General features: G+C 36.9%; 1 protein-coding gene across 2 annotated transcripts in view; it reads right to left on the bottom strand.

Annotated features, from left to right (window-relative positions):
• The window catches only part of cdh8 (cadherin 8), a 119175-nt gene that overhangs the window by 17894 nt on the left and 76976 nt on the right, over positions 1-24305 (bottom strand). For both annotated transcript variants that reach the window (XM_067400606.1, XM_067400607.1), the window contains exons 3-5: positions 7712-7831; positions 4341-4508; positions 3629-3816 (exon numbers count right to left, since the gene is read on the bottom strand). In XM_067400606.1, coding sequence (XP_067256707.1) covers positions 3629-3816; positions 4341-4508; positions 7712-7831 — 476 coding nt within the window. The remainder of the gene's footprint in view (positions 1-3628; positions 3817-4340; positions 4509-7711; positions 7832-24305) is intronic.

Below are 24305 nucleotides of genomic sequence, written 5' to 3'. Positions count from 1 at the left end.
TTATCTCAGACATTGCAAATCTGTTCCATCTAAAAATATCATGCCAACACCTCATTCTTTTGATAGTCATGTATGCCATTTTACTCTCTACAGTGAAATTGGCACTTTTGCATCCCTCTGGGTCTCCATTTTGGAACTCATTGTGCAGAAAGGTCTGAATATGACTATGGCTGTCACTTGACCTCCATCGTTACCAGCTGATGCAATTCAGACTTTCATGTGTCCATTGAACACAAACTGTACCGCCTGGCTGCGATTGACTTTTACCATGTACATACATTCCTGTTTTAGAGCACCTAGCTGACTCTCAAATAACTCCCAGCATGGTTTGAGAGTGTATGTTTACAGGGGCATTTAGAAGCATCAAAGATCAGCAGCAGGAGAAGTACAGCATCCCTCTCCACCGCCACAAAAGCCTAAGGGGGGCAGAGAGGAGATGAAAGCATGCATCCCTTTACAACAAAGCAGTATCTTGACTTTCTGAGCCTGTGGCATATCACTCAGATCAATATGTTTAACCTTGCTACAAAGGCTCATGCCCATTCAATATTTAGCAGAAGTAAAACCAAATTATAGTTGTTGGTGAGGGCTGCATCGTTGCAGATGATATTTGGCGCACACTGGCTCAGCCCCAGCGCCTGGGGAAAATGTGTGTCTGCGCACAGTGGCAGGTGCAAAAAAGTGAGGAAAAATAAGGGTTGTGTGCTTTACAAGCTTGTTCTGCTCTCCTGAACTCCAGCACCGTCTGGAGGTATAGAGGTTAGCAGGGAGTGGGCTGTTGATTGCCTGTTTTTCTCATGCAATGCCATCCATCATGCTATTAGTAATGCAGACAACAGATTCCAGGCCAAGTGCTATGGGATGAGAAGACGAGGAAAAACAGGCATGCCATTACACATTCAGCTGTGAGAGACCTGGGACAAACCAAATGACTTTTTTTTATTTCTCGCTTTTTCTCCAGGTTTTTTCTTTCTTTTGTTTTATTATTATTATTATTATTACACCTTATTTAGGTGACATTGTTACAGTGTAATGACACTTTAACAAATAAGTACTGAGTAATATTAAATAAACACATACTTAGTATAGGGTTAGTTATTTATGCATAATTTACTTTTAGTACTATAATATGCACATTAGGGATGTAATAATACACAAAATTACAGTTCAGTACATACCTCGATTTTGAAGTCATGGTTCGGGATGGGTTCGGTACAGCAAGGTGAGAAAACAATTTTTTTTCTCTTTTTGTATTAAACAATGTTTTACTGAACCAACTGTGTCTCTGTCTTTAAATGTATTCAGTTATAATTCAATTTTTCTTAAGGATAAAAAAATAAAGGTTACAATTAACAACCGAGCTCAAATTATTAAATTCAGTTGCTATTTATTTTTAGATATAATCATCAACACTCAAATAATAATAAAAAAAATATGTATTTTAAACATGTAAATTACACATTTTTGCATTAACTTCTGTTTCTCCAATTCGTAGTTGAAATATAATCATTTACACAGTGGCTGTTCTGACAGATTTATTTAGGCCTTACATTAACTTCATTAACTACATAAACATTACTTAACAGAACAGGTTAAGTAAAATATAATCAATATATAGGCTAACATAGTGCATATACTGTATTTAGCAAAATAGTTAATTTCTCTAGCGAGCTCACAACCTGTTGACACTGAATGGCTTTTCTGAGGTAAATGTAATACTACATGACATTTTTTACCAACTGTATTACTGACATCTTTCCGCGGCTGTTTTACTTTGAGCGATTGCACGAGATATGATATGTCTCATTAAGTTGTACTGTATCTTTCAATGTACCTTCAGATGTTCATTCAATTCTGTAGTATTAAAGAGGAAAGGATGATCGTATTCACTCGTGCTCCACGCTGCCATTTGAAGTGAGGGGCCTATACAGCGATCTGTCACGCCACATCAAAAAGTGTCAAAACGTCATTTATTGTTTGAATTTCGTGATAAAATTGACAGAATTTGAAAGATGGCACTTTGTTTCTTATCGAAAGTAACAAAACTAATTGCGATTATTGGTGGTTAATGCTGGTTAACAGGGGTTAGGCTAAAAAGCATTACTGTGTGGATCGCCTTTGACTGCCTGTATTTGTCGTCTAACTGCATGAACCGAACCGTGATGTCTGTACCGTGACGGTTCGGGACGAATACATGTACCGTTACACCCCCAATGCACATGTAGCTACATCACCTTAAAATAAAGTGTTACCTTTAGCTTTAAATGTTGCTTCTCAAGGTGCTGTGCAAAATAAAAGACAATCTAAATGCACACAAATTGATTATGGAGCACTAGAGTTGAGAATGATGTCTCAAGCTGTTGAATAATGCAGATTATTTAAAGCACACATTTCGTTTAACTCTGAAGTAATTCTTTGTATTAATAGAGATCGTGACCAAGTCCTCCAGACTAATTCCCACATGACATACTCATCATGTTGTTCACAAAATGGAGCTTCAAATATGTAGAATGAGAAATTTATTCTGTACATTTTCCATATTTTTATCACATTGTTTGTGCAGCATTGTTACTGCACAGTTGCACTGTAGATGTCCCTGTAAGATAAAAGGGCTTCATTGTCCTCTCATCCACTGTGAAGGGTTCTTATTTGCATACAATGGCCATTCCATATGCAAATATACGCTGCTACAAAAGGGCTGAGAATTGAGCATAGAAAGTCAAGAGGTTCAGAGTTACAGTAGTTCTCAAACCTCAGAACACCTAGACTGCAGTTTTACTACCAATTTTAGGTGTACACACTCCAGGGACTGTGGATTTTCAGCTACATTAAACTAAAAGTAAGTATCTCTAAGAAAATCTAGTTCCTGTAGCAAAAGAGTACATACAAACCAGCAGGGCTTAGACACCTTAGGCATTTTATGTTAGGTGTGCATTTTGGAAATATTGATATCTCTGTACCTGCATGCCACTCTAACTATTGCAGTAGTCCTCATCACAGTCACATAGCCTGTATTATGCACTGAAGTTAAGCACTATTTTCTTTTCCATTTGATCGGATGATAGGCCACAGTTTGTTCTGTTAAATTTGTTGCTTTTTGGTTTCAGAACTTGCTAAAAATAAGGAGTTACTGCTTTTAACGACTAGACATGCACAATCCTTCCCATTCTACAGACAAACCACAATGATGCCAACTAACAACTATATAATTATAGAAAAGGACTTAACTTATCACAACATGACACATAACTCATAGGGAACAACTAACACAACAACAACACAAGCCAGTGAAAATAATGTTGCAAACCTTAAAAAAAGTAAAACACTAAACACTAAGGCAGTAATTTGCATAATTAATTAATTTGCATGATTAATTCTTTCTTTTTGGAGGGTATGGCACAGTGTTTAAAATTACATTTAAAATGGCACGCCGTGTCAAATAGGTTTCCGACTCCTGTGATACACACTGAGAGGTTCTGTCTCTGCAATATTAGCAGTCATTTGTCATCAGTAATGAGCCACTTTTCATATTTTTCACAATATGCAGCTCCGTGACAAGTCTGTAACAGACAGTTTACAACTGTTAGAGAGTCCCTATGGTACATTAAGCCTACTTTTCTGGTCTTACCTTCTTGAGTCTGAGGATTCCCTCCTGAGTCTGAGCATCAGTGACAATCTCAAAGACATCCCTCTCGTCTCCACCTATGATGGTGTAAGTTGATTTAGCATTTTCCCCGATGTCTCTGTCATTCGCTTTTACTCTTCCTCCAGGTTTCCCGATGCCAAGATCCTCAGGAATATTGAACTCATAAGAGCCTTTAGAGATGAGGTACAAGAAAGTAGAAGATCTGGTCTGTCAGGTGACAAATAGCACTCAGAGAAACAAAAAAACAACTAAAATACTAGACAAAAAGTCTAGAAAAGTCTAAACATTTCTTTTATATATGTATATAGTATACAGTGTATATTACCGTTCATTAGTTTGGGGTCGATAAGGTTTTGAAACTTATGAAGTTCCTCACACTCACAATGACCGCATTTATTTGATCAAAAATCTAGTAAAAACAGTAATGTTTTGAAATATTACAAGATACAATTTAAAAATTATTGTTTTCTATTTTAATATATAAATGTAATTTATTAATGTAATGGCAAAACTCCAAAAAGGTTCCAAGAACAGCATTTATTTGAAACATTTTTACATTTTTGGTAATGTGTAAAAGTCTTTAGATTTGATCAATCTACAGACTCCTTGTTGAATAAAAGTATTAAAAATCTTACTGACTGCAAAATTTTGCATGGTAGTGTAGGTGTAGTTTATAAAAGATGGTCCCTCTTACCCTTTGTGAACTTTGGTGGGTTATCGTTGATATCGGTAAGAGTGACTGTCACAGTGGTGGTTCCTGACAACCCACCCATGTGACCTCCCATATCTTTTGCTTGAATGACAACAAGATACTCTTCCCTCATCTCACGATCCATCCCTGCCAGAGCCACCCTAATGATTGCTATAACAATCACAATAAATATATGAATTGATATAACTAATTGACATTATAAAAAACAAAATTACAAGAAAAGCATCAAGAAAATCTCTTAAAGGGATTTCACCCAGTTCATGAAAATGCTGTCATCAATTATTCACCCTCGTGTCATTCCGGAAAGCCACTAAAGACATTTAAACATTTATTTTGACTACAGTGGTTCAACCTTAATGTTACAAAGAGACGAGCATAATTTTTGTGTGCCAAAAAACAAAAACAAAATAACGACTTTATTCAATAATATTTAGTGATGGGCGATTTCAAAACACTGCTTCATGAAGCTTCGAAGCTTTTCAAATCTTTTGTTTTCAAATCAGTGGTTCAGAGTGTGTATCAAACTGCAAAAGTCATGCGATTTCAGTAAACGAGGCTTCGTTACGTTGTTACGTTAAGTGTTTCAAAATTTCAATGGTTCAGCACTGGGGGGTGTGACTTTGGCAGTTTGATACATGCTCCGAAACTCTTATTCAAAACAAAAGATTTGTAAAGCTTTGAAGCTTCATGAAGCAGTGTTTTGAAATCGCCTATCACTAGATATTGTTGAATAAAGTTGTTATTTTCTTTTTTTGCCACACAAAAAGTTTTCTCGTCGCTTCATAACGTTAAGATTGAACCACTGTTGTCACATGAACTGTTTTGAATATGTCTTTAGTAGCTTTCTGGATATCTAAAAGTGTTAATTATCTTACTGGCAATGGAGGCCTCACTGAGCCATCAAATTTGATCAAAAATATCTTAATTTGTGTTAAACAGATGAACAGAGTTCTTATGGGTGTGGAATGACATGAGGGTGAGTAATTCATTTTTGGGTGAACTAACCCTTTAATTCTTTTAGATATGAAAAAAAAAAAAAATCCACATCTTCATACTGAACAGAGTAAACAAAATGAACAAGTCACTGCACATTCTGAGGTTTGCAGCCTGCCAAATCTGTTAGCTCTTCCCCTGTCCTTGACACCCCGACCAGCTTAGTGTGTGCCATGCATTGCCTGTGCCGCTTTCATTTGGCATTGCAAATTAGCTTGTTTGTTTGCTGAGGACTTGTCCCAGCACCTGGAGTCATTTATATTCTGACTGAATGTGATTTATGCTGTCTGTAACTTATAATCCTTGATATTGTATGCACTATCATTGCCTAAAAAAAAAAAAATAATAAAATAAATCCCCAAAACACCAACAAGTAACTTACTCAAACAATAAACCCCACAGTATCATAAAAAGAAAGCCCTCTGTATTAAACAAATGTTGTGTACACATTTTCTCAGTATTTATGTTAATAAATCTTAAATCTTCTAGACATATTTTTTTTCCCCCATTTATTATATGTGTTTTGCCACTCATTCACATGACTTCATTGGTTGCAGACTGATATTCCCAACATTTAACACTATCCTTTAATCTTTACAGATGTTTTGCCCCAATTCACACTGTGATCACGATTTTTACCATTGTGGAGGAGACTCCCACAGCAATTTGCGAGTCTTATGATGTTGTGTTGTGTGATGAGCTTAAATCACTATGACTCTGATGAAGTCACTTGGGGAAGTGACAAAACATCTTCAAAAACTAGAAAAATATGCTATGCGATAAGTTCTGTGAGACATTTCTGGATGACTGAGAATCTTCATAGACATTACAGTTTACACAATCAATCAGAATTTTGTGTAAAGAAAGAGAAATGCTATAATAAGAAAGAACTACATTAAAGAGATTGGCAAATAATAGAAGTAAAGAACTAAGGAAACAAAGGCATTGTATGGGAAGAAAGGTAAGTGGGGTAAGTAGGGACAGCTCCAGTTCCATTACGCATGAATAATTCACAGCACACATGCATTGTCTGCTAGACTTTTCATGCTGCACTTACATGTCTTTGTTTCTTGTTCTGTCATGGAGACCAACACACCACAATAATTTCAGTGATCTAAGGATGTGCATTTTTAAAAGAGAAGTGCTCTGATTGTCGATAGGAATATGGAAATGCATACTGCCCTGAGTGCTGGATTCAGCTGTGTATGCGGCGTGTGCGGTGCAACACTGAATGAATCTGATGCTGTTACACACCGCAATACTCATTCAATTGTCATCCTGATTTATCATTATCTATTCAAATGAATTCCTGATGATCACAGAAGCGAGGCAACACAAACATTCATTTCCATAGGTATTTGGAGATTTGCTTTCCTTTCATTTATTTATATCATTTTTTATTTATTTTTATTTATTTATTTATTTTTTTTTGCAAGCCATTATTCAAGTAATGCATTGGTGCATGATGTGTACTTATTTATCAAGTGTGTCTCATTTCCTATGAGGTGTTGGAAATGTCAAATGGTTTCTAATGGTTGTTTTCCCTTTACCTCTTATTTTTCATTAACATTCATTAAAACATCTGGCTCACTTGAATAAGCCATCTGCATGTGTTCAGTAATCACACATTACTGAGCACACGGCACCTCAATTTGGGCTTTTACACCTTCTCTCGACCATTTTCTTTCTTAGACAAAGCTGGCAGTGAGTGATTGAAATGCATGGGGTTATGAAGCGGACAAGGTGTTCTCATAAGAAGAAAAAAAAAAGTATTGATATTTAAAGTCTGTTCATTTAATATGCACATACAATTTAGACAGATACAGAACTTGTTTATTGTCTGTTGTTTTTTCCAAATTACGAGCTGTTCATTTCCATCTCATTGCTTATTAATGTAATTTCACCATTATTTAATCATGTTGCTTACAGACACACTGTTAACAAGTCAGCTGAAAATGCAATTAGGGAAAAAACAAAGTCAAGGTTGAAAAGGAACCAGAATGCAGATGGAATTCAAAGATAGCCCTGTCATTTAAATCAGAAGCTGCAAATTGCTTTGTGCGCAATTACAGAACAAAATCAGCATCTGCATGTGTCCTTCAGGTAAAATGATCTTGTTTATTTAGTCTTTCTCTAATATTTATTTCCCGTCTCCCATAATGATGATCATAATAACAATGATTATAATAATAATAAATGATCTAACACCTAAAACTCGTCTTGGTAAACAAAGGGACATTCATCTTACAGCTATTTCTAAGCTATTCATAAGCATAATAATAAGGATGTTGAATAATTTGAATGATTCATGACCATCTGGACATTGTGTCGACTTTTTTGATTTAATGTAGCGCACTTACCAGTGGTTTGGTCGATGGAGAAATAAGGTTGGCCTTCCAGAATGCTGTAGACCAGTTTGGCACTGTTTCCATACACCGGATCATCCGCATCAGTTGCAGTTACTCTCGTTACTGATGTACCTGTGAAGCAAAAGAGAAACCAATCATCTTTAATAAACAAAAATGGCTTGCAATATATATATATATATATATATATATATATATATATATTATTATTATTTTTTTTTTTTTCTCTCTCTCTCCCTACAGATGTTTCAATAATACCTCTGGTCAATGTATATGAGCTTCTCTGGAATAAACTCATAAAAGTGTGTTTTGTTTTTCAGATGTGCACAAGCGCTCGCTCATGCTGTGAGACTTCCATGATGAAAAAACATCACAGCTTCAGGCCTTAACAAGATCAAAACGAAGAAAGTCAGACAAACAAACAATCCAAGCTGCTCTCCTAACCCCCTCTTCATTAACCCATGGCTTGGATGAATTGAGAAGAAAGAGGAAAAATAAGAAGCACAAAAAGAAAGACACACAAAAGAGAGTGAGAGTGCGAGAGAAACTGAGACGCTAATGCTAAACAGCTCACTGACAGTGCAGATGGTGTGGTAATTGTTTGTAAAGCATGTTCCACAGCACTCTGACAGCTTGGTAAGCGTCTGACCAGCAAGCGTGCCTGTGCTTCAGCTACAGGTATCTGGAGCTGTCGGAAGCAGAAGAAAAAACGTCCACTGTGAGGACTGCGGTGTGCACAGCTTGATTTAGGCTTAAGTGAAGGTGCATCTCCACGTCTCCCTGGAGCAACACAAGTGAAGCCCCTATGTACTGACTCCATGAGGAATATGATGTACTGCAACAGTCATTTTATGTACAAAAAAACAAACAAACAAACAAAATCACTAGGGATGAAATGATTAGGGGTGGATCAATAAGGATTTTTTGATGGCAGATGCCGATATCTTAAGAGTGCAGGTCGATATATCACACCACACTATTTAACTAAAATACTGTACCAGGTGGTACAATGAGATTTGTATTTATTTCACATAATATTCAATAAAATAGAAGCAACTTTAAAATGAATCAATATGAAAAAAAAAAAAAAAAAAAAAAAAAAAAAGATTTGAATTTGATAATAAAATTGTAAAATTGCAATTCCTTGCATCCTATTATAGTTTTTTTTTTTTTTTTTTTCCCAAAGATAAAGAAATTGTTAAAAACATTCAGAGTCACTAAAAGGACATGATGGTGGAAAAATAAATAAATAAATGAGATGGGAGGACAACTAATAAGTCAATGCTTTTGGGTTCTCTCGCAAATGTTTTGTGTTCCCCCGAGAAACTTTGCGTTTGCTCTCAAAACCTTTTGAGCTCTTTGTGAGTGAACACAAAGTTTCTCGGCAGAATGCAAAAGTTTTGCGAGGGTACGCAAAGTTTCTTGGGTGAAAACAAAACATTTGTGAGAGAACGCAAAAGCATTGACAAATAATTTTTCTTCTTTCACCATGTCCCTTTAAGGGCGCCGTAAAAACATGAAAAAAAGAAAGTAAACACTATAATCTACAGAAATCCGGTAAGTTCATGTGCACTGGGAATCACTGGGAATTTTCTCAAATAAAGACACTCATTTTACATTCAATCCACAGATAATATGACATGAATATGTCATAATGGCAAACTAGCTCAGCATAGTTTGAAATCAAGGACAAATGGATTTGCAGAGGTTTGTGAAATTTTTATTGTTTTTTTTTTTCTTTTTTTTAAATTATCAAAGATTTCTGTGCAATTTATCTGCATTTGCTGAATGCCAATGGTATATGAGAGTGCTGCAGTGATGATGTATTTTTGTAGGCCAACCAAGAAGTTATCATCACCCCGGTTCCCTCGATAAAACCCAATAGGATTTTTCAATTGGCTTTTGGATTATTGCAGAAAATAAGGTCAGAGGATAACAACAGCTTATGATTCTACACATTTTGTTCACCATGACAATCTTCACAAATTGACACAACTTTTATGAATTTTGAAGCATAAATACAATCACAGTAGTCAAAAACTAAATGTAGGCTATAAACAAACAATATACACAGATTCCACATATGACCAATCCAGACACATCGATGCATCCACCATCTTGGAATGGTTAACATGATGCTGTTCATCACTCACTAACAAATTAATGAATTTTCATCGAAAATGTCACAGCATTGTGCAGCCTATGGCTGTAAAAACCACTGAGCTATAAATTCTGGCCAAAAGGAATATCCTTTCAGAGGTGAGTATGCACTGTTTTGTGTTTTTATAACTTAATATGCATATGCAGAATTATTACATTAACGATAAAATAAATGCTGTGAAAATCATCTAGTAATGTGTATTGCAAATATAGTTTTACAAAGTTACTAGCCACTCAGCACTTTCACTGGCCACAATTTTAGGGAATTACATTTTATGTGATTAAAGCTGACTTTGACATGCTAAAATTAATTGATTTTGAGGTATTTTACTTAATTAGCTAGATTTAAAACCCTTTCAAACTTTCAAATGCAGATAGACTACCAAAATCAAGACAATGGCTACTTGGTATATCAGCTGGTATGTAATTTTTTGTTCATTAAATTATCATTCTATAACATCTTGAAACATCTCTGAAAACATCTTGGCAAAATGTGTCTGTCCAGTGCAGATTTATAGTGGCAAGCCTGTTTTTCTCTAACGTTACTGTTTGAGAACGCATTCAGTGGAGGCAAAAAAAAAAAAAAAAAAACATAGCTTTCCCCTCTTAAAGCTGCTGTAGGGAGTTTTTAGAAAACCTTGACTTAGCCTGAAAATTTGAACAAGCACAACTTACAGGTCACTCCCCTTGCTCTCTGCTGCGCTACAGCCCTCCCTCCACAGCTCCTCCCCCATCACAACAGAGCCAGCCGTGAACGCGCAGGCTAGTAAGGCGGATAAACAGTTATGGCACATTCACTGGTACAGACAAAACATCAACAATATGATTTACATTGACTATGGCCTGCCCATACTTTGACTACAAACTTGGTCCTTAAAACATTACGTATTTTGTAATACATGTAATGTAACTATATGACGTTGCACTATTTCTATAAGTAATAAATAGCTAGTATGATAATATAGTTAACGGTAACTGACGTTACAGTATGCAAGTAATTATTCTATCGATATGTAATGCTAAATAAGGTTTGCTAGTACATTATTTCAGCAACATGACAAGCCAGTGAATTAGTAGGTTTCAATAGTTGCTTTGCACAGTAAGTGACATTTTATCTGTATGTTATGCGGCTAGAGTTTTGACGAAGAATTCACACCCACAGCGACTTCGAGGAGTCAACGGGCGGGGAGACGAGGAAGCATCAGGCAGGGGACAGGCAGGCCTGTTTTGAAATTATCTTAGTTGTGTTGTTCTTAAAAAAATTAAACAAATCAAGCAGGGATACTTACTTGTCAAGCAGAAATGTGGCTAACTCTGCATCGGTTTTTAATCCTTTCAGGACACGTAGCTCCCTCCACCTCGGAAAAGCCGCTCCGATATTTACCCTCGTTTTATTTCGGGCTCTATCTAATTCTTTCTTTTTGGCTTTTTATCATCGTCATCTGTCTTTTTCCGTTTACCCGTCTTTATTTTATGAGCAGGTGCCACTCGAGGAATTGGCAGTTTGGATTGTTTGTCCGGCATAAGCAAAGCTGCGGCACACCGGTAATCTTGAAATTTAACGCCTGTATGCGCTGGCGCTGTGCATGAGAGGGATGTGATCAGCGCGCACGCGGGCTTGATTGACACTGCTAAGACACTCCTCCTGGCTCTGATTGGTTGTTTCTTACCAGGAGCGGTGTATTTCTGCAAATGGCAATAGAACCACTGGGAGGAGCCAGAGGAGCTTGATTTTTTCACAGATTATCTGTCTCATATTCTACTGTCAGGACAAAATGACATGTTTAACAAATATGTAAAAAATAAATTTTTACAAAAGTTACCTACTGCAGCTTTAACACTACAAAGACAGTTCACCTATCAAAATAAATCACATTAACATGTAGAATGAAGGTGTATTAATGCAAATTTCACACCAGTTCTGTATAAACTACGGGGCATGCAAAGATTTTTTTTTTATTTCTAATACAATGTTATCGTGAGAAGGCAGAGCACAAGAGAACAACGGAGCTATAACGAACACATATGTTCTAATTATGTGTTTATTAGAGGTTGAATTCAAATCAAATGTGACCTGATCCAGCAAAATGAGTCACAGTGACCCAAATTTCAAAATTGAGATTTGGTATCAATGGAAAGATGAGACAATAAGCTTTAAAATGACATCATAGTCAAAGTTATACCTTGAATGGTTTTAAAGATATGCCCATTTGAATTATGGTTGTCTGCCCTCTTTTTTCAAATTGAAAACCTGAGAAAATCGCTTTTAAAGTTTTTTGCCCATTTTTTTGTTGATATCTTTCAAAATCCATTGCATTAAATGGGATAAACTATTTATTTTACAGCTTAATTTGACCAAATACATTTTTATACATATAAATGCTAAACCAGGCTGAAGCTCAAATTATTTGAAAGTATTTATTTGAATGAACACTTTAAGACCTGAAGGCTTTTTTAGAGTTTTTTTTTTTTTCTTTTTTTTTTTTTTTTCTTTTTTCTGAGCGACACACACAAAAGTAAAGACTCATAACTCCAAAACTGTAGCAAGGAGAGTCAAAAGGCAGGTATAATTTGATAGAAAACATTTAAATTTTTAAGAAAATATAAATTACATTACATTTGGACATTTTCTTGCTGAGAAACAGCTGATAAAAGACAAAAATATATATACTTTTTAAAAAATACTTTCTCTTTTTTTTATTTGACATGGAATAACTCAGGAACACAATAGGATCGCTAAAAAAATATTTTTTGGTGATGCTCTCCTATATGTGAGCTGCATCTGGTTCAAATTTCGTGGTGATATCATAAAGAATCACTGTTATTTTTTTCCGCAGCCAGGTGGAGCCAACGGGCGGTAAACTCCGGTTTAGAGGCGCTTCTCAGCACTCGTTAGGAGTTTTTCAAAATGGTTAAATGCATTAAAAAGATGAGATTCTAAGCTTTAAAATGACATCTATTTTGTGTTATTCCACGTTGGAAAACGAACATGGATGGGTCCGGGAACATTGGATACACACTGCATCCCGGAGAGATGAGAGACATGTTTTTAGCCAAGTATGTTAAATCATTCCGTGAGTAATATCTTGTGATCAACGCAATATATTATATTGATTTTGGATTCATTTTAATCTTGAGAGTCTGCTTTAAGTATTGATGTGCCATTTTTATGATCTGTGCATTTTCCATGAAGTTATGAGCACGTGAAACGTGAAATATACATACTTGTATTCGGTTAGCGGCTGTGCTGTTTTTGTTGTAAACGCATTTTACTCAGACTCATTAGAGGGTGAAAACAACGCAACAGAAGCATGTTGGAGGCTTGATATGAAAGTTAAGTCTTTGGTTTTGTATGCAAAAAGAATTTTTGTGCTACCTATATGGATTCAATTTTTATTGACTTTTAAAGAGAGACATGCAAATGGAAGTTTTATTTTATAAGGCGCGCTAGTCTGACAGGAGGATAGCTCGACCGATCGCGTGCCTGTCAGTCGAAACGGGGCTTCCCATTGTTAAAAATCAGTGTTTAGGTCAGTTTGTTTACATTTCTAAGCTGTTTGATTGGTTCTATACAAAGTGTAACACCATATTTGTAGAGCAGAGATAATGCCGTTTCAGGAGATACCTGGAAATGCTCATAAGTGACGAGAGGAGTTGAGAAGTTCATTTCCAGCGAATTTAGTAAAACCATGTCAAATTTAATTGCCATTTAAATAACTTTACTCAATTATCTGGACTACGAAACTTTGGGAGATTATTTTTGAAAGTCTGTTCTTTGAAATTAGCTTAAAAAAAAAAAAAATCGATTTTTTCATTGTTTTTCCACATTATTGGCCCATATCTTAAAATAGAACGTTGCGACTTCCGACTCATTTCGCCAGATCGGGTCACAAATACTGCCAAACTGCCCATACTACTTCTGAAAAGGATGTCTACTTTATAAAAAAAAAAATATGGAAAATATATGGTTCAGATTACTCAAATAAATGGAGGCGCCCTTAAATGGTCAGATATGGAGCTTGGGTGTCATCTAGTGAAAAAGTTTGGTACTGCGCCCAAAGAAAATCTTACTGAAAGCTAATTTTTGAAATATTTCAACCTAAAATTTGGAATGTTGACATTTTTGGCTTTTATTTTTTTTTTTTGTAGTTTAAGAGTACAACATGCTTCATAATATATTATTATAAAATATTATATAAATATTATAACAATTATATTTTTACATTTTCATAAACTTAAACTTCTATAACTTTTTTTTATTTTTTTTATTTCACTTTCATAATTTATTTATATAATAATCTGACAAATGTCTTCTTTAAAACAAGACCAAACTTAGGTCTATATTCCAAAGCATTCTTGAATTACAACCATTTAAGTTTGGATAGTGCATTTTCATGCTATGTGAAAAAAGGGGCTGACAGTTATTTCAACCTGTTTTTCTCAAAATTCCATTCCTGAAAATCAGAGCAATCAGCCGAATTCAGATAACCATAACTTTTGTGACAGACAAGCTATGAAAGAAGTAAAAACAGATTTGGAAAGGGCTCGTCTACCAGCTTTCATATGGTATGTGAAAGGTAAAATTTCACCAAGTTATGGGTTTTCGCAGATCACATCACATATATACATACATATCTACTGGATTTCCCTGACAACATCTGTAGTCCCATTTAACCATTTGTTAGCAACCACCTTTTACAAGACAAGAAGAAAAAAAAAAAAAAAAAGAGAGAGAGAGAGAGAGAGACAGAGAGAGAGAGACTGCTGTATTTATGTCTTTGAATAAAACGTGAAAATATCTTGAGCACAGACCTCTTTTCGGGCATTTAACCAAAAGCCCATTCAAAAAACCCATTGACTTCAAGACGATGGATTCAGAAGTGCTAAAATGCTAACTCATTTCTGGGTTTTGGCCTAGAAAAATACGTAATCAGCACTGCAACTCTCTATAATATAAATATGTTCATGTTATGGAAGAAAAACTGAAATCATCACTAAACTAAAAATAAATACTTGTTTGCTACCCGTGACAAGTGCTGCATCGTGTGTCAGAAAGTTGTGTAAGACACATTAAGCATTTCTGAGCATTTCTCAATAACTGATGACTGTTAGTTCACATCCCTGAGTTGCGTATGCGGATGATAGAGTACAGGTGAAACATGATCAGGGAAATATGAGTGATTCAACCCACAGGATATCTGTTACTTGTCATGCACTACTTCCTTTCACTTAGTAGGATCATGACATATTGCACTGTTATCAAATGCTTTAATTACATTTCCCACGAATATCAGTGTTTGTGTTCTCAGAATGCATGTGTATGTTGATGGCACAATAGTCTCCTTATCTCAGTCTCAAACACTGCTAACAGTATATGATCTTTTTCTCCGCTTGGCCCTGGGGAGGTACTCTATGACTCCCTTTGCGTAAGACAGCTGATTCATGTTTAGATAAAAGCAATCCCTTTATCTTTAACCAGGACTGGAATATTTCTCTTTATTTACTCCATGTTTCCTCTCAAAGCTGCCTTAGAGGCAGAGAGATTAATAAAGACTTTACTGTTGACTTGTGGAGTGCTGAAAGCTCCAGTTGTCTCTTCCTCTTGCTACTGTGTAGCAGACAGCTGTTGAAAAACTCAAAGTAGAAACATCAAGCGCACCACCCAAACAGGTACATAACATAACTTTAATCGCTTTTACAACTGCAGAGCGCCGGGCCGGCCCACACTCTGTTTTGCTACGAGTGGGAGGCCAGCTGAAAACAATGTAATGGGATTTTGTAATGAATGTCTTTACTGTGCAATGCATATAAAAGGATGAATGCTGCATTAATAAGTTTAATGGCTTCCTTTTTCTAGGAAAGAGCAACGGTGTTAACACAGGACAACTAAGGGCCAATGTGCTAATTGGCCAAGGTGTCTTTCCAGTATCTCCCCACCCCTACAACGAAAAAAGTACACATACAGCAAGTTTTCCAGAATGCCGCTATGCAGCATGAAAAATAAGGCCTAAAAAAGAGAAGACAACTATTCTAAAAAAAACAGTGGAGTCAGTGAGGCATGAAATAGCTCCTTTCCCCCTCTTGTGCAGAAGTGAAATTTGCCTCTCCTCCTCTGATAAAAAGAATGAGGGATTAGAGGAGCCTTCCACTGGCTGAGCTCCAAATCAGTACAGATTAACCTGTCCTTGCAATGTATTGCACCTCAAAGTCCAAGACTCATGGGTATGGGTCAGTGACACCCTTAGGTGGTGGACAATTGCAGAAACTTGATTTCAAGACATTATCTGCATTTTCTAAAAAAAAAAAAAGACAAGTGAAAATTAGAACAAAACTTTATAAGGGTCACTGACAAATCTTACAAAGATTTGTGATCGCATTGACCCAGTCGGAGATGATACTTAGCTTGCTTGATGCAATTCTGCCGCACATTAATCTAAATATTATGACATTTCTTCTATCGCATTTGGGAAATCAAGGGTGCTTCATTGCTTTTCCAGCCATTGAAGCTGTTTGGGGATCTCAAACAGAACAGCCATAAAAATCGTATTTGTGTCTAGAGAAATGTCAACTGCATGCTTGAAACACTGCATCGGGGCATTGGGCCTAATGAAAAAATAAAGGGAAACTGCTCTTTGTACTTACTGCATACATGGATGCCGTGAAAGAAAATCAATACCAAACCTCCTTATGAACTGGGCTTTGGGTGGGCGGTGGATAAACACTGATGTGCGGTATTGTCAGCTGTACTATGGCAGAAATTTGGGAGAGCAGAATCTTCTCTGTTAGATAGATGTCCATGCATCATGAACTTCCCTCCCCTGCATGACTGGGGTTTCATGTATATTCATGAAGCCACTGAGGAATATGGGGGAAGCATCACCCTGAGCAGGCCACCACATGTCCTCGGGCCAGGCCACTTCTAAGCTGTTTACATCTCAGTGCTTTTGCTCCTATAGCCCTAGGCCATGCTATGCTTCTCTGTGGTTCTGTCTGCGGTGGCATCATTATCCGCTGGCATATCCACAGTAGTTTTAGCACGATCACACTCTGTGCCAGTTACCGAATGGTGTGAATCAATTCGAAGAAGGAAAATTATTATACTTGTCAGGTCATTTCATTCTATTGAGTGAAGGTCTTTAAATGTTGTGGTCTCTACATGATATAGCTCAAAGAACAGATATATCACTTTCTGGGCTTTAGCTGTGACTGAATGATCTGAATATTAAATGATAAGAGATACACATGCACTGCTGTAGTTGTATTGCTAATGCTAAATAATATTCACTATTTTTCAGGTGTTTGTATGACAAAATCAGCATATGGAAATTATTCAAACTGTTTTCAATGTTTTTCACTGGTTATTGGAATTGTTCACCCAAAAAAGAAAATTCTGTCATTACTTACTCACCTTTATGTCGTTCCAAACCAATATGACTTTCTTTATTCTGTGGAACTCAGAAGAGGATTTTTTGAACAATGTTTGGATTGGGTAAAAAAAAGCAAACATTGGAGACTTCATGAATCACTACATTACATTTTTTTCATAAACAAGGGGGTAACATTGCTGTTTTTGAAGTTATTAAACTCACCACTTCATTGTTAGCTTCACAAACAGGTAGTTCTTTGCCTTCACATTGTGCATTAAAATCATTTTAAATGTGCACAGAAAGAAAAAGCATACAGGTTTGGAACAAAATGAGGGTGAGTAAATTTTCATTTTTGGGTGAACTATTCCTTTAAGAAACTGGGGTCTAATCCAGACTTTCAGTAATATTCAATATATATATAAAACCAACTCTATAATATATATATATATATATATATATATATATATATATATATATATATATATATATATATATATATATATATATACACACACAATTTGAGTTGGTTTTGTATTAATAACTAACAATACAATGCAAAAGAGCATGAACCATCAGTGCAGCCTTGCTTTCCTAAAAATGTCCACTTGAGGTGCAGTCATATTTACAATTACAGAAATTGAACAGATGAGCTACAGTCATTTTAGTAGGAATCCGTACGTTCTGGAGTCAGAAAGTGTCAGAAAACAAAGCAGAATAATACCAGTCTACTCATCCAGTTAACTAAATACTTTCAAAGATCTACTGGCATCTGACACAATTTGGCAGATCAAGTGATAACTTCAAACACTTGTGTCAATTTTGTACCTTGTAAACATGACTTTGTTTCCAGGTGGGGGAAGGAAGAAGGAAAACAACAACAACAACAAAAACACCTGCTTGTCTTTACTCCAGAAAATACTGACAAGTCAGCCAATCAGATTAGAGCTTGCCAGTTTTGTGTGCATCAGACAGTCATTTAAAGCACTGTTGGAGGTCCTAGTCAGGCTGTCTGAGGCTGATATTATCAGTGCAGTAACTGAATGTGATGAAGCTGGCAAGAGCCCACGTTGGTCTTAAGAGGTTTCTGGTCTTTGACTTAAGCACTCAGAATGCGGTCACACGCCATCATAGGGACCTCTGGTCAATACCTAGATTCCGATCAATAAACAGTCATAAATAAACCTTTAAAAATTTCAGTGGCATATGTTTCATGTTGCACTTCCCATTTCCACAGAAATTCTTCACAGTTTCTATCATTTCAAAGCAATGTCAGGCAGAGAGATCTGGAATAATGAGTGGTTCTATGGCTTAAATGGGCTTGTTTTGGGTGTGCAGCTGAGCTAGTCGGGATCCATGGCTGGAAAAATGGGTATCCCATCATGGTACCACTCAGCTTCCTGCTGAAAGCTATTTACTCATGTCATCTGCCGAATCCGTGGCATCTGGAATGGGATCACAATTGGAACTTTCAGAACAAAAATGGCTTCAGAATTCGGCACCAAAGGGACCTGTATAACATTACATACTTTAGAACAATGCTGAAAAAACAAAACAACAAAAACAAAAAAAACAATGATACTATATCATATCACAGAATATAACACAGCTGGAATACAGCACTGACCAATCAGCATCCATGTACTAATATATAATAATAATATATGCATTTCTGTGAGTACAAAATATGCAATATTATTTTTTAATTGCATTTGCAAAACAATAACAATGTGACTGTTATTACTGGTTTCCTATAATTTTTCATTTTAATGGCCCCCCTGCTGGTGCCACCATCTGTAGAACATGGGGGACCAGTGTTAATCTGGAGCCCTGTTAATTATTATTCAATAATTTTGATTTTAATATACAATTTTAACATGACATAATTCTGGGAATAGATTATAAAGAGCCAAAGAGTCAATTTGACAAGCAATACAATTTGAGGATCAATTTAACAGATCCATGCTAGCAGAATGATTGGAGTCAAGTTGACCCTCGTGATTGAAATGCATTGGTCAACATGTACTGTATTACCAGTCTTGAAGGCTCTCATCAAGCCATCATTCTTTTCAAATTGCGACCTAAACCAACCGGCAAGGATAATAGCCCTGGCTTGTTTAGGATCTGTGAATCACAGTAAAGGAGGTGAGTCAAAATGTCCACTAGAGCCCGCTGAAACATGCTAGACTGAGGCCAATTTACGCTCATAACAGGAATGCTCGTCTTGTTGTCGATACAGGTGGACATTTACGACAAATGCTAAAAGCTATCAGCAGGAGAAGGATATCAAGGTGTGTGCTCCCCCGCCTGTCATATGGAAGGGTGTAATTTTCAGGCCGCCACTCATTCCTGCATGATTTACAGCTGGAGGTGTAATTGAAAAGGGTGTTTCCTCTGTGTTGTTTATCAAGGGACATTAATGTTGCTGAGAGGCTTAGTGAGGGAGACTATAAATAATAAAATAGTCTCATCTAGCACTCTGTCCACCTGATCTGTTCTGGTAATGGCTGTTCATTCACATTCACGCTCAAAACATTGGATTTTGTAAATGGGGATTGGCACATCTGATTTAACCAAATATTGCGTTCTGTTAATAGAGTGCCCCAGGGATGACGCATTTTTGTAGGCAAAACCCGGAAGCGAGTTAGCATTTTAGGACTTCCGGTTCCAATGCCGTAAAGTCTATGGGTTTTTGCTAAATCGCCTGAAATAAGGTCTGTGGTTAACAAATCCTCTAAATACTTTCACGTTTTGATCTATGACATAAAACACACCAGTTATAACCCACTTGTGATTTTTTAAACTTTTACTGTGTCTTAAAATCGGCAGTTGCTAACAAATTGCTAAAAGGGACTACTTCCTTTGGCGGGGACTTTAGACGTCATCATTAAAAACGGGACATTTTGACAGCATTTCTCATGAAAAAGTGGAAAAGTATTCATAACAGCACAGATCATAATCAGTGAGCATGTTTTTAAATAAAGTTATTTTCTAAATAAAGTTTGAGGAAGCTTGGTGGTGGTGACGTTGATCCGCGACCATGGTGTGCTGTAGTCCGTTCAAAGCCTACTGTTAGCCATCTGACGACTTTATTTAGGCTTCAAAATCTACAAATGTTGTGTTAACTTGTAAAGATCATATTGATGGGACGAAACGTGTAAGTGTCATAACCTTTTGTTAAACACAGAGCTTATTTTCTGCGATTTTCCAAAAGTCTATGGGAAAAAATGCATAGGCTTTCAACCGAGGGAACCCGTGTGCCGCTAACTTCCGGGTTGGCCTACAAAAAACACGTCATCCCTGGGGCACTCTATTGTATGATAGGCATTGCCAGCTAAAGGAATGGCTAGTTGCTTAAACAGCCAGCAAAGAAGACACGAAAGTCTCTACTTACGGTTGTCAATGTTTTGAAATATGCTTCCCTCATGGAAAAGAGGCCTCAGGCTCATGTAGTGTAAGTGACCATCGCTTTGATGCCACAATTAATGGCCTTTGATGAGACAGCAAGACAACCGACACTTAACACAACATGCTACCAGCCTGGGGTGAGTTAATGTGGCAGCAGGGCAGCAGGGGTTGTAAAATATGTGTTTGTGAAAGGCATTTGAGGCGGAGTAGAAAAAAAAAAAAAAAAAAGACTTGTGTAACATGGATGCTTGAGTGCAGTCCTTGACAAGCTGTTTACAAGAACCACAGGAACAAAACAATTAAGAGTGTCCTTTGCTTGCTGCTGATGGCTTTGACGTGCCGCCATTTTGAAGTGGCACGTCATTGATTCATTTTAATTAGTTCTTAGGAAATATGTGAGGGATTTTTGGAGGATGCTGTCAAGTAATTTCTAGACAAATTGCTACACTTCACATATTTAATTGTCCCTTAGATATTCAGAACAAAATGAAACAAGACAGAGTAAGTTATAAGTTATATAGAGAGGGACAATAAGTCAAGAGGACATGGTGAAGGTGGATATTTTTCTCACATTCCAAGTGTGTTTGTAATAAACAAGTCAAATAAAAATAAAGTTGATCTAGTTGCATTGAAAATATATAAAAAGTGAGACATGAGGCCTGTCAGAATGGTGGCATGTGCTGTCAAACCAGAAAAATACCACCAGAGATGATCTGCCTGGAGTTCTGCACTCTTCTGTTTCATTCTGACTTAGAAAAAAGCAAATGACAGAAAGGCAAGTAAACAATTCACAATTCACATGATTTCTGAAGGATCATGTGACACTTAAGACTGGAGTAATGGTTGCTTGCTGTATAAGCTTTGCAATAAAAAGATTACATTACATTTTATAATGTATTAACATAGAAAACATACAATTGTAATAATATTTCACAATATTGCAGTTTTGCTGTATGTTTGATCAAATAAACACAGCCTTGGTGAGCATAAGAGACTTTAAAAACGGCAAAAGGCGGATTCGAACTCGGGTAAATTGCATCAAATGCTACTTCCACGTCTCCCTACGGCCTACGTCACTGAAGACATTGAGTGGCATGTGTGTCTTCTATAAAGTTTTGTGGCCCAACCAGACATAGGTGGGCGGAGTTAGCGTAAATAGCCTTTGCTAACAAGTCACACTTAGTGTAAATAGACACTCCGTAATTGTATATATTTAATTTTATTTATTTACTTTTTGTGGCAATGTCATAAACCATGCCATTAATGTGGTCACAGGGAATATTTCTGGCCCACCAGTTGGCTTGACAAGCTAGATGTATTCCAGCTCAGTTTTTGGCTGTATCTAGACTGAGATAAGTATTGAAACACTCAGGAGAATAAATGACACATTGAAGTGATTGTGATTATCACAAAGCATGCCGGCCAAGTCTGCTCCCCCTCACCAGAAAAAGTGAAAAGAGGAAAGGATAGGTGATAAATGGCAGCACTGAGCAGTTGGAAGTGTATATGTGTCTGTGTGTGTGATGTAAAGGTGAGACAATGAGCTAATGCTGTGCCTGACTTCCTGTAAGCATGATGGGACCATCAAAGTTGACAGATAACTATCACTTGTGTGCACAGAACAGTCAGACATCGATGAAAAGCATCACGGTCAAAGGAGTTGGGAGGACGTGGGAGTGGACTGAGGCATTGATCTCCCTGCCACAGTAACGGCACCACCTCTGACATGGCAATTGCACACGATATGGAAGCAGTGATGGCTTCGGCTACACCTTGACTGGTAGTATGAGGGAAAAGGGAATCACACAAACCAAACCTTTGGCCTCAGACAAAATGGTCTGGGTGAGAAGGGTTAACACATTTGCTGAGAGCTTCTCAAAGGTAAGACCAAACCCAGTGAACGTGACTGGTGAGTAAATGTTTCAGTCAGCCATAGGAAGCGCTCCTGGTGGCTTCTGACAAGCAATCCATCAAAAGGAACACACATACTCTCATATACACCAGTATACACACCTGCACAGGCATATACCTACAGGGATTTGTTAAAATAAATGATGGATAAAAAGCAAGGAAAAACAGAAAGAAAATAAATGGGCTTTCTTAAGTATCTGATCAACTGTGGCATTTAAAAAAAAAAAAGTTTCTCTTCACCAAAGGTGCTTCCAGTTAGCCAGAGGACCTGATTTGACACTGCAGCTCTCGTAAGAGCCAAACATAAGTGATGTCAAAGATGCTTGGATTGCAATAAACCCAGAAAAAAATCAGAATTCTTCAACAAAACTGAATGACGCAACAGGTTTAACCACGGAAACTTGTTTTTAAATGTGTGAGTGTAGCTATTTGGGACAGGAGGGGGGAGATGATACAATGTCTCATACGTGGAGTGGATGTTTAGTGGAGCACAGGCGTGCTTTAATGGGCCAGTCCCCTGTGAGAACCACAAAGACTTCATGCAGCAGAGATTTACCGTTTGATCTCTCCATCTTATCTGTTTCTTTTTCAAATGACCTTGCGGTGCAGACTTTTATGCCCAGCCTTTTATTCTGAGCCATGATTGGATGCTCCTCTAAGCTTAGATCTGTGCTGTGTGATGAATGCATTTCCCTCACATTTATGTCCCCCCAACCCAGACAGCCACCAATGAATCTTCTGTGGTGCGACCCCTGCAAGAAGACCTTTCATGAAGACCTTTCCTCAAACACCTTTTTTTCCCACACACATCATCCCGGTTAGCCCAAGCAACACAAAGACGTTTGAGCTCTGGGTGTCCTTTGCCTGAAAAGCCTATGTTATGGCACAAGGAGAGAACTTGATCACATGCTTCTCTGTGGTTGTGCATTTACTCTGAATACTGCCGCTCATCAGAATATAGACTAATAAAAGGACTATAAAGAGCAAATAAAAACACATTGCCCACAGGATGTAATCAGCACTTTTAATTTGGGAGGGCAACGCTGAATGCCAATGGGGAGTACATACTGCTGCTATGCCATTGCTTAATAACGTTCATAAAGAGAAAGAGAGAGAGAGAGACAGACTGTGGATTCATCGCTGTACTAGGAAGGTGATGGAAATTAAGACCAAAACACAGAGAAAAGTAGAAATAGGAGCACAATGAAATAAGGTCCTAGGGTGAGGAGTGAAAGAGAAAGCCTTGACGCAACATTAAATATCCACACTGTGTCTCTTGCATAATTAATAGATGAAGGAGATTTTGAACAGAGGGCCGTCTGTGAGAAAGCGGCCAGGCGTCATATCAGATATAAATAAGCAGTGCCAACGGCAAGAGTGTAGATTAGAACACTCAAGCATTCACCAAAATCTCAGCTGTCCTCTACTGAATGCTGCTCGTGTAAGGCAGTCTGATCTAAAAAGCTACATAAAATCCACAGACAAATTATACAAATTTTAAATTGTTTAAATATATGAACAGTGTGATGTAAAATAAGAAATATATATAAATCTAATAACATAATATTATAAAATTTAACACAGATATTATACTGTAATATAATTTAACAGATAATTCAAATACAATGGTAACACTTTACAATAAGGTTCATTAGTTAACATTAGTTAACTACATTAGTTAACAAACTAATAATGAACTGCACTTCTACAGCATTTATTTATCTTTTATCTAAAATTTAAAAATG

The sequence above is a fragment of the Chanodichthys erythropterus genome, chromosome 11 (assembly GCF_024489055.1).
Source record: "Chanodichthys erythropterus isolate Z2021 chromosome 11, ASM2448905v1, whole genome shotgun sequence".
NCBI lineage: Eukaryota > Metazoa > Chordata > Actinopteri > Cypriniformes > Xenocyprididae > Chanodichthys > Chanodichthys erythropterus.
This window is presented reverse-complemented; position numbering and strand designations above follow the sequence as displayed.